General features: G+C 48.2%; 1 protein-coding gene and 1 non-coding gene across 10 annotated transcripts in view; one reads left to right on the top strand and one right to left on the bottom strand.

The window, feature by feature from the left end:
• Window positions 1-7,154: 7,154 nt before the first annotated feature.
• On the bottom strand, window positions 7,155-7,226 carry TRNAQ-CUG (transfer RNA glutamine (anticodon CUG)). The gene has a single exon. It is a non-coding gene; the product is annotated as a tRNA-Gln (tRNA).
• Window positions 7,227-7,432: 206 nt separating this feature from the next.
• Window positions 7,433-10,199, top strand: part of RAB11A (RAB11A, member RAS oncogene family) — a 38,898-nt gene continuing 36,131 nt past the window's right edge. For 8 of the 9 annotated variants that reach the window (XR_012675186.1, XR_012675185.1, XR_012675187.1 and 5 more), the window contains exon 1: window positions 7,445-7,625. Coding sequence is in view for 5 of the 9 variants with exons in the window: in XM_075159747.1 (XP_075015848.1) it covers window positions 7,586-7,625 (40 nt within the window). In the remaining 4 variants the exon portion in view is untranslated. Of the gene's footprint in view, window positions 7,626-10,199 lie in introns of all 9 variants that reach the window. The other variant, XR_012675188.1, reaches the window with a different exon arrangement.

Below are 10,199 nucleotides of genomic sequence, written 5' to 3'. Positions count from 1 at the left end.
TGAATTTGCACTAGTGGCAAATATCTTAATAATTCTGTGATTTTGGAGGGGCTTGGTTGTATTAAGCCAAAAGGAGTAGCTGGGCAGGAAAATAGTCTATGTGAAGCAGGAATGGCTGCACTATTTGCACGATCATAATGCTATTATTTTCTGGCTTTCACCGGGAACTGAATTTTTTAAACTGTATTCATACTAGAATAATTAAATATCTGTCTTGAACTATGTGCACATTGCATCTAACCAGCTTGGAAACAGGCCAAAACTTGAAGCAATTTTTAGGACAACTGCAGAATCGATACATCAATTCCCATTAATTTGGTGTCAGAGGAAACAAATGTGTACCTGGTTGAAGCGTGTGCGTTCCCTGCAGACACATACTAAAACAGGCATTTTCTGTCTGCCTTCCTTCCCTGTGCCCTCCAAACATCAGAAACCAGGGTCAGAACTGGGGAAACCTAGCCTGGCTCCAAAATCTAATTAGGCCAGCTTTAGTAACCCAGTATCCTGGCCAAGTTATGCACAAACTCTTGGCCACATCCAAGCCATTCCAAACTCTACCACATCCACTGCACCGAGTTCCTTGTCGCTCCCCTGGTGCTCCAGTCCCCCCAAAATACATCTCCACTCCAGGGTTGAGAACATCGAGGCAAGCTGAGATGGACCTCCTTTCAGACTGTCAAAGCCATAAGCTGTAATTCTGCACCGTAGTGAGACAATATTAATGACTGATCATAATTGAGCGTGCATTTTAAACCAGCCAGAGTTCTTGATCCATCCAAGCTCCATAAAATGTGCTGTGCTCCAAACATCTTGCACATCTTGCTCACTGCACAGCTGGCTACTGAGAAAAATCTTGTCCCAGAAGGTTTGCTTAAGCACACAAAACGCATTTTTAGCATCCCAAAGGTGCGCGTATTCACAGAGCTGAGAGCGCAACCTGTCTGGCAGCAGCTTTCCAGAGAAAGGAGCAGGAAAGAGGCAATGGGGGATGAGATTAGCCGCCATGGAAGGAGACTCCTGCTTGGAATTTCAACACATCTTTCAGTCTCTCTCGTTGTGACTGTTTGTGCTTTTATCAAATTTTCAGTTTGCTTCTTCAGCTACGGGACCAGATGGCTCCCATGCATAATGCACTGAATCATGGCAAGGCTTGAGGTATTTGTTATGTATAACAGCAAACACACGCGCTGGACCAGGTTAAACTCTTTCGCAGTTAGCATATGGCGCATACTGCATATGGCTGGTACTACAGCAGGTATCTATATATACATCCAGTAGGAAGATTGGAGTATCTTTTCTTCTTGCAGGTTGTCATGAAAATGACTGTCATCCCTTCATCACAAATAGCAAGGAATAGAGGCAGTGCAGTAACACATGGCACAGGACAGATGCTAGGCACTTCCCGTGATGCGCAATGCCTGCTGGCAAGGAATCCTGACCGGCCGAGGACAGGAGGCTCCTGTTCCCCCTCTGGTTTCCCCTTGCAGCTTGTGATTAAACTGGGGCTGACACCTTGCCGGGCGCCTATTTGCACAGCCAACAGCCGTGGGCAGTACTTCTGGCCATGAAGCACCTGAAAAAGGAGATAACCTCATTGTTTGAGCACATCTTTGCCTCTGGCATTTTTTAAATAGAAGACAAACCTGATTTTCTCCTCACTTGCCTCATGTAGGTCCGGGGTAAATTCACGATGTGGCACCCCTGTGAAACTAGAGTGAATGGGAGGGGTGTTTGCAAATGCAACGACCGCTGCTCGGCAGAGGGTAAGGCTACGGGGTTTATACAGAATGTGATTTGTGCTTCAGGGACAAGACCATAAAACCCACCCCGTAGTCGTCCCTCACTGATATATTGCGAATACCCATTTCTGAGCGCTGAAATAATGAAATAATGAAAGATGTTTTTTAGATACCCAGGAGATGACCGTTTCAGAGAAGTCTAGGCTGCCATGCTGGGACTCGGTGCGAGTAACAGATCCCAAGGCGGCTGAGGGATGTCCCAAATAGCACGGCTTAATACGTGTGTGTGCTCTGGGTCGCACAGCGAAGGAGCTGCCAAGCAGCTGGATGCTTTCCGATGGCCACGCTCCACCCCAAGTATTTTCTGGGATGAGAAAATTACCCTTTGGCTATTTTTCAGCCTGCTTTTCTTAGCATGTATTTGACATGCCCTCCGTGTTGGGAGTGACAGGACACCTCACGAGCGGGCTGTGCTGGATTTCGCAGACAAAGCGCGCGCTGGCAAACAGCGGGACGCCCGTCGGGGACTGGAACAGTGACCAGGAATGTCAAAACTGTGCAGAGCGGCTCTGATGAAGGTTAACGCGTGCTGCCGCCACCTTTGAGGTCAGCATTGGGCTCACTTTAGCAGTCGAATAAATAGATGCCCAAGGTTGACTGAGAAGAGGATTTGCCTCCGATGGATATTGTTTATTCTTTTCCTCTTCCTCTTCCAGCCTCTAACCTTGAGTCGGTCTCTGTGGGAAACGTTAGTGCCGTTTGCCAGAAGAGCTGCCACGGGGAGCCAGATGTCCTGCTGTGTCACACAAACCATACGTACATGTTTCTTCAACCTGCAAACCCAGACCTAATTCCACTAAAGACTCAAACTAATCCCTCACTGGCAAAACTAGGGAAAAAACCCAAACCAACCTTGAGCCTAATTGCTTGAAAACAGTAGGACACCTAGTGGATTTATAGGGAATATCTTTGGGATTATGAGCAACATTTTGTCATTTTCTTGGCAAAACAAACTATGAACGTATTTATAGAGGAATCATTGAAATATCAGGGTTTCTATTTAATAAATTAATCTTGTTATAGCTGTTACAGCCTCCAGTTTGTCTGAAGAAGTTATTGCACCCTATAAAAAACCAATGAGTATTGTTGGAATGACTTGAAAAAAAAATAATTATGGGGAGCTGGATGGTTCCCAAGATCTGGGAACAGGAGGAAAGGTATTCTGCCAGATCAAAGCCACCCCAGTTGTTCCATCTGACAGCTCTCTAATGATCTTAATGAGCAAAGTTTTATAGTCTCAGCCTGGCTCCCCGGATAATTGTACAGCTTCACAACAAGCATCGCCATGCTGGGCACAGCCAGCCAGCTCCGTTGGTTGTTTCAGCAGTGAATGAATTGGCCACAGAAATCGAACTGCCTTCTTCATTCCCCAGGGCTGATCTTTTGAATCCAAATTAGAAGATGATGGGACGTGTGATAATGCTTGCACTGCTGTCGTTGACGTTGTATTTGTCTGGTAGTGACACTCCTATTAAATACACCAACATCAGGCAGATTTTGACCCTAGATAGGGAATAAACCCCTGTGGCAGAGTGTAGGAGGAGGAAGAAGATTTTGAGCCATGCCTCAGAAATTATATCTTGGCCAGCAATTATCCTGGAGCTGCCAGTATTATCTTGCTAATATGTCTCTGGAGGCACAGACACAGACAAGGAGATGTGTGTTGAGTCCAAAATGGATGCCGGAAACTGATGACTTCATTTTGACAGTCATCACAAGAAACACCAAGTCATCGAGTCTGTTGCATTTGATTCCTGTTCCCAAAGCGTGCTGAACATCTTCCTTCCTTTCTGCTTACCGTAATATCGGACTAGCGAACAAATGACTCCAGAAGCTGGTTAATTCTTCTAGAGCTGCTCCCTTCCCACTCTTTCTAGCTCCACAGAGGTCCCCAGAGAACAGCAAAACCAGGATGAGGTTTGATTTTGCATAGGTCCCTATTCAGATCCAGGTCCTTTTTTATCCCAACTCCAACGTTAGGGAGGAAAAGGCTGATTTATAGAAAATAATTTTGATTTGGTCCATTTCTTCTTATATATTCTTTTCTTCTTAGAGCTGTAGAACTAGAAAAAGAATATAGCAGATGCTGGAATTCAAGTGAGTTATCAACAGAAAAATTCCTATTGACTGCATTTTCATTACTCCTACCTCTGTCATGGAATTACCTGAAAAACAGAACTCCTTCTACATCATAGACCCTGTAATTTCATCCAGGGTTTTAAAATGAGAGGTGTTTTTTTTTTATTTTGGTGAATGGATTTTATACTTGAAGGGTTTTTTTCTGACTGACATGTCAAGCTGAGGGTAGAGAGTGCTAAGAGTATGCTTTTCTCTAATTTAGCAGCTGGATTGGAAAGCTTGAATTATCTCTGCATAATTGCAATGATTCGTGGATTGTTAGAAAATTGCAAAGTATTGATTGAATTTCCCCCCTAGGAAATATTTCTCCCCTGATAAAACAGAGGAGGTTCTGGGGCTTCGCTTTTGTCCTTCCTGGCTTCTGCCCTGGGGAAGCCAGTGGCTCCTTTCATCTGGGAAACGGGAATTTGGGTCAACAGCCATTCAAGGACAATTTTGAATTACTGCGATTTCCAATTCCAAATCTTTCCCTGAGCTTTGCAAAGTGATGGGCTTTGCAAAGTGTGAACAGGGATTTCAGAGCCAGAAGAGCTGGGACCAGCAGCAAATACTGGCCATCCCTGTTTCGCATTCTTCCATTTCCATCTCAAATACCACTGGTGTGTTCTGCAAAGACACCTTGACCTTGTTGTGGGAACGCTACAACCATCAAAGTTGGTGGCAAATTTTCCCCTTTATTAGGCCAGGATTTTTCTCGAGGTCTCGGGAGTCGGTGGCAGGAGGGAAGCGGGAGAATGAAGTGAGAATCAGGCGCGGGGAGAGCCCGATGCACAGCGCCTGGGGCTGAGCAGCTCGGAGCCGACAGCTCTGACACACATCTGCACATTAATGGTGCTGCCGAGGCAAAAGCTGGGGCCTTTTTGGCAGCTGCTGTATGAATTTCCAGAACAGAACCATAAATACGCGGTTATGAGTGTGACCTCTGCTTCTTTTCTTTGCTAAATTGAACATCCAAGGGCCAGCTGAGTATTATTCCTTGTCTCTGCTCCAGTTGCTTGGAACATGCTGCCTCCGCAAATGGCTGTGCCTAAGTACAAATTGAAGAATTACGAGAGCGCGCTAATTCAAGGTTTGCAATGAATTTAGTGTTCCCGCAAGGATGACACTAATGGCAATTAATGCAGCAGAAATGCCAGTGCTGAATGACTGTTCTCACATTAAAAGCTGTCAGTCCCAGAGCACACAGTCCTCTGTTATTTCAGGCCTGACCTCTGCTTTTTGGCCATGTTTCATACGACGGGAGGTGTCCCAGGCCATCCCATAACTCCAGCAGCACGCTCCGGGAGGGGACAGAAAGAAAGAGCAGCGCAAACCAGTCTGCGCTGACGGCGACATTTCCTGAGGTTTTGTATGTTCCCATCTGGGGCTTGCCTGAACAGGAACAAAATTAACCCAGGGCTGCTGCATATATACATGGCAATCTGCAGAAATTTTCATGTTACGAGGCATGATTAGTAAAAATGCCTCCGCTTCGTAATGTTTTAAGTTCAACAAGTGATAGCGGTACAGCAATGTAGGGACCGTGATTTTTAGCTCAGCCAGAAAAGGCATTGTCCTCCCTCCGTGCCCTCAAGTCTTGCGCAGGACGAGCCAGTTCCAGATGAGGAACATTGCAATTTGGTGCAAGAGGAAGTAATGCTTACGCATATGAAAAATGTAAATAAAGGGTGTTTCCAGGCTCACAAACAAAATCCAAAACACAAAAAGAAGAACAGCTCTTACAGGAGGATAACTAAAAATACTTCATCTGTGTTATTTTTATTTTTTTAGAACTAGTAGCATTTCTGATGAAATTCTGATGGAACCAGGCCTGAGAAACATCAAGTGAAAATTAATAGCTTTTTACAACAAAGTTCAATGGAGAACTGCAAATGGGATGTGAGATGGAAACCTTAACTACAGAGTTATAAATATACCCCAGCCTCTACACATACAAGTATTCATTATCAATTTTAATGCAGTACTCAATGCAGTAGGATAACTTCCGAGTGGCAGGAGTGGGACAGCATTTTCAGGCTCAAGATTTGGGGTATTCTGGATTCATCTGGAGATTAAAAAGGATGAATCCGAAGACAACGCAGACTCCTACAGACCTCGCTGTGCTACCGGAGTGCTTTCTGCTCCTGCGAGGTCTGGCCTCGCAACGCCCTGACGGAACTGGCACATGCAATTATTCCATGGGAGACGTGGAACGGGGTCCTGGGGACGCGACACCCCGAGCGCTCGGTGGGTTTTGTGCACGATCTGCCCGGGCAGGCCGGAGGCTGGCGGCAGGACGTGGTGTGAGCCCAGACCTCCATGCTCCGACCTCACCCGTGTGCTGCCGGAGAGCCTCTGCCGGCAGCGCCGAACTCCTGTGGTGTGACACATCACGGTCACACATCGCGTGTCTTTGTTATTAGTGCTTTGCTTTCTCCGCTCAGAAGCTCTGAGGCAGCCTCAACTATTTATTTTTAAACGCAGAGGATCACGCTGTGGTTCGTTATCGTTCCAGCAGACGGTAACTGATGCACAGCGTTGCCGCCGATGCCCGGGGGTTACTTTCCACGCACAGAAATCATAACACAGCTGCCGATTGCAGAGATGGCGAATTTACTGCTGCTGCTAATGGCAAGCTGGTGGGAAAAGAGCAGTTTTAAGGGCTTTGGCTTAATCATTTGGACACAAGCGCTATTTTTATCCTCTTCTATTTAGGTCTCAAGCCTGCGCCAACAGAAGCCGATGACAAAGCTGGTGTCTCCCACGGCACAGGGGCAGATGAGGGGGACCGGCTTTTGGGAAGGGAGAAGTGGGGTGGGCAGCGGCGCGGCGGCGGGGAAGGGGTCCATGTTTGCGGCCTCTTTGCACCCCACGAGCTGGAAGAGCTCGTTGGCTTCTCTGACACCTCCACCATGAGCTCCATTGGCTTCGCACGCTGCTCTGGGCCCGGTTCACAGGACGGATCTGTGAGACCCAGGGGGTTCCTGCCAGCCCACCCCAAACTCCACCGTAGTCGTGGGCAGCTCCGGGGTGGAGGCCATCACTTGCCCACGTAGGTGGGAGGAGGGCACCCATGCTGTGGGTGGGGATAGGGCTGGTGGCCAAGCGAAGAGGCGAGGTGTGGCTGCTACACCCCTGTGCGTGAGGGAGCCCGGGGCGGGGAGCGAGGAGCATGTCTGGCCATAATTTGGGCAGAAAAGATCGAAAAAAAAAAAGAGGGGAGGGAGGAAAAGTGTCAGGTTCCACCGAGATTTGAACTCGGATCGCTGGATTCAGAGTCCAGAGTGCTAACCATTACACCATGGAACCGCGCTGCCAGCACCTCCTCCCGCCCCGCACTAGTCCCTTCCCCGCCGCCCCCCGCGCTCCCGCCGCAGCCCGTCCCCGCGGCCGTGACCGCCGCGTGGGCGACGCGAGGCGCCTGTGCGGGCTCCGGGGGCCGGGCGGACCACCCGCCCCACCCCGCCCACGCCCGCGGCGCCGTCCCTTTAAGGCCGGGATGGGCGGGGCGGGCGGCTCTGCCCCCGGAAGGAGTTATACGCCGCCGCTGCGGTGCCCCGGAAGCACCTGTCCCTGGGCGGGCAGAGCGCGGAGGGCGGAAGCGCTGCGGCGGCTGCAGGGAGGGGTCCGGCTCCCGCTCCCAGTCCTCGGCCTCGGCGCACCCCACCATGGGCACCCGCGACGACGAGTACGACTATCTCTTCAAAGGTAACGGCGGCGCCGCCTCGTCCCCATGGCAACCGGAGGGGTCACCTTCCGGCGGGGGTCCCGGCCTTGGGGGCGGGGGGCGGCCTCCTCACGGGGGGGGGGGGGGGGGGGGGCGCTCCTCGCCGCCTCAGCCGGCCTCCGCCCCGCCGCCGCTTCCCTCGCAGCCCTGGGGAAGGGAGAGGGAGAGGTGCCCGGGCCCACAGGCGGGTCCCGGTTGCCGCTCCCCTAGCGCGGCCGCCCGAGCAGGCCTCCTCCGGTACGCTGAGCCCTGCTCGGATGTTTCTGGAGGTTGATCGCCGGGGTGTGCTGGGCGTCGCTGCCTGCCCCAGAGCGCAGCGGGCACTGGTCGCGCCCTCGCCCCGAAATGTCAAATTTGGGCTGGTTTTTATAGCGTGATCTGGCGTGTCTGCGGCTTGTCTGAGGCTCCAGCTCCGTGAGCGGGCTGAGGCGGCGGCCGGCCTGCTGGGATGGCGAGCAAAGAGCATTAGTGAGGATGCCCAAGGTTGGTAAGGGCTACTTCCTTTTCCAGCTATTATATAGGACTGTAAAGTAAACGAGTTACACGCTCAGCTTTGGTAGATGATGCGGCTAATTTAATGAAGTCGTATTATTTGCTGCCTTCTGTATTCTGAGCCCTTCACGAGAGGTGAATGTAACTGCTGTTTCACACCCAGTGCCCTGTCCTGGCACCTCATACGGCACCCAGCAGAGAAGGGCAGGAATACCTCCTTTTGCAGGACTGCTGCCCCTCCAGTCAGTCCTACAGCAGCGAGTTGGGTTAAAATGTTGCAGGTTGTAGTTAAATGCTCAGTTTTCACTCCCTGCAGAGTAAAATAGCAGCCTGCTGTACAGGTTCATAAAGCACGCTGTGAAACACGTAAGAAATGCTGATGTTTTGAAGTTGACTATCCAATCTTTTAAATCCTACTGCAAAAGCAAGCAAAGTATTGTAAAAAATAGCTGTTTATTGCAATATGGTATTGTAAATTTGAATTTAGGATTTAGAGTATTGCTTGTTACGTTGTGATGGTGAGAGATCCAGTGCTTGTCATCATGAAACTTAGGTAAAGGAAAACATCAGTGGTTTTCTTCTGTACCCTTAAGCTCCTGTAATAACTTTGAGGAATTACATTTTTTTTGTTGCCTGTTTTATCCAATTGCCGTGAGGAAAGGGCATTGTTTCTAACTATAAACCAGTCATCTCTATTGCTATTGAAATCAAATCGAGAAGTACCAAGAGAGCCTCTTTTCTCAGCTTGCAGCATTGGCAAGGGCCTTGCTGACCACTAGTTTAATCGCATAAGCAATCTTATTTTACGTACTTATGTGTACAGGTTATCAAAACCATTGCATTACTTTTACTTGTTTATACAATTCTGTCAGTATGCTTATAATTAATGTTTTAGCTGGGAAGGCCTGGAAATATCAGTGATGCAGAGTTTGTTGGGAGAGGTCCTGTCTTTTGTTAGACCTGCTTCCTTATGTAACTGGGAAATAATTAAGTTGGGATCCAGTTATATAGAAAAGTTCAAAACTAGTTTAATTGATTGCCCTTCCTAAAGCTTTTTCTGTTCAGACGAGTTTATAGAAGCTGTTGGGAGTGCAGGGAACGCTTTGAAAATGGTGTTGTGAAGATGAGTGATTCAGATTTTGCAAAGCTGAAGTAGACTGTGGGAAGTTGATGCAATGTCACATAACTGGGATTAATGTGGCAGCTGAAATAACATAACAAATGCAGAGTAATACAAGTTGTGGAAACTTTTGTAACTTCCCAAAAGTGATGGTAGTTCTAAACAAGCTGTCACCACTCTGGAATGATCTTTAAATTATTGCGAGTAGGTCTCCGAAATGAGTGTCTCCTTACCAGGCACTGGTCAAAAAGGCAAGAGGTAGGTAAAAACTCTTGAAAAAAGAAATGAGAACTCAGTGGGAACACTAAGCCGATGTTTGAATCTGAGACAGGAGCATCTTGGGGATTGAGGGGAAATGTAGGAAGGAGGGGCATACCTGTTTTGAAAGGGATATCGTAGAATTAAAAAGATGGAGAAAGGCATCAAAATAATCAGAAGAGAGACCTAATGGATTCATATCCCTTATACTGAAGTGATGTACAACTTCATGAAAATTAAAACAGTAAGCGATACGGTCAAATAGGGAAATATCTATTGTTTGTCATAATTTCTCTGGATATCTGTAACGCTGCTTTTACTGAGCAGCAGACGGAAACAAAAGGACATAAAGACTCACAGAATGTGTATGCAAATTTTGGAGTGGTGCCTTGCCATAAATACTATAAATGGGTTTGAAAGACTGCCCAAATTTACAGAGGAAGAAAAATGTCTGTTGGCATGTTTCAGTGTGATGGTTACAATGGCAAGTCTGAAGGTGTTGCTTGTTTGCAGATGCAAGGGCTTGCTAGGACAAAGATTAGCCTGTTTGTTCTGTTACACATGACGTTTTTCAGACATCAGTTCTTGACAGTCAGACTGGGTGTTCGTCTGTAAGGACACTTAATCCAGTAGGACAGTTCTTCTGGGTTTATGAACTTTAAGGGACATGGTAGGTTGGTGGGAC

This window comes from Calonectris borealis, chromosome 11, assembly GCF_964195595.1.
Source record: "Calonectris borealis chromosome 11, bCalBor7.hap1.2, whole genome shotgun sequence".
Lineage (NCBI taxonomy): Eukaryota > Metazoa > Chordata > Aves > Procellariiformes > Procellariidae > Calonectris > Calonectris borealis.
The sequence above is the reverse complement of the archived record's forward strand: the minus strand, read 5'-3'. Positions and strand labels throughout refer to the sequence as shown.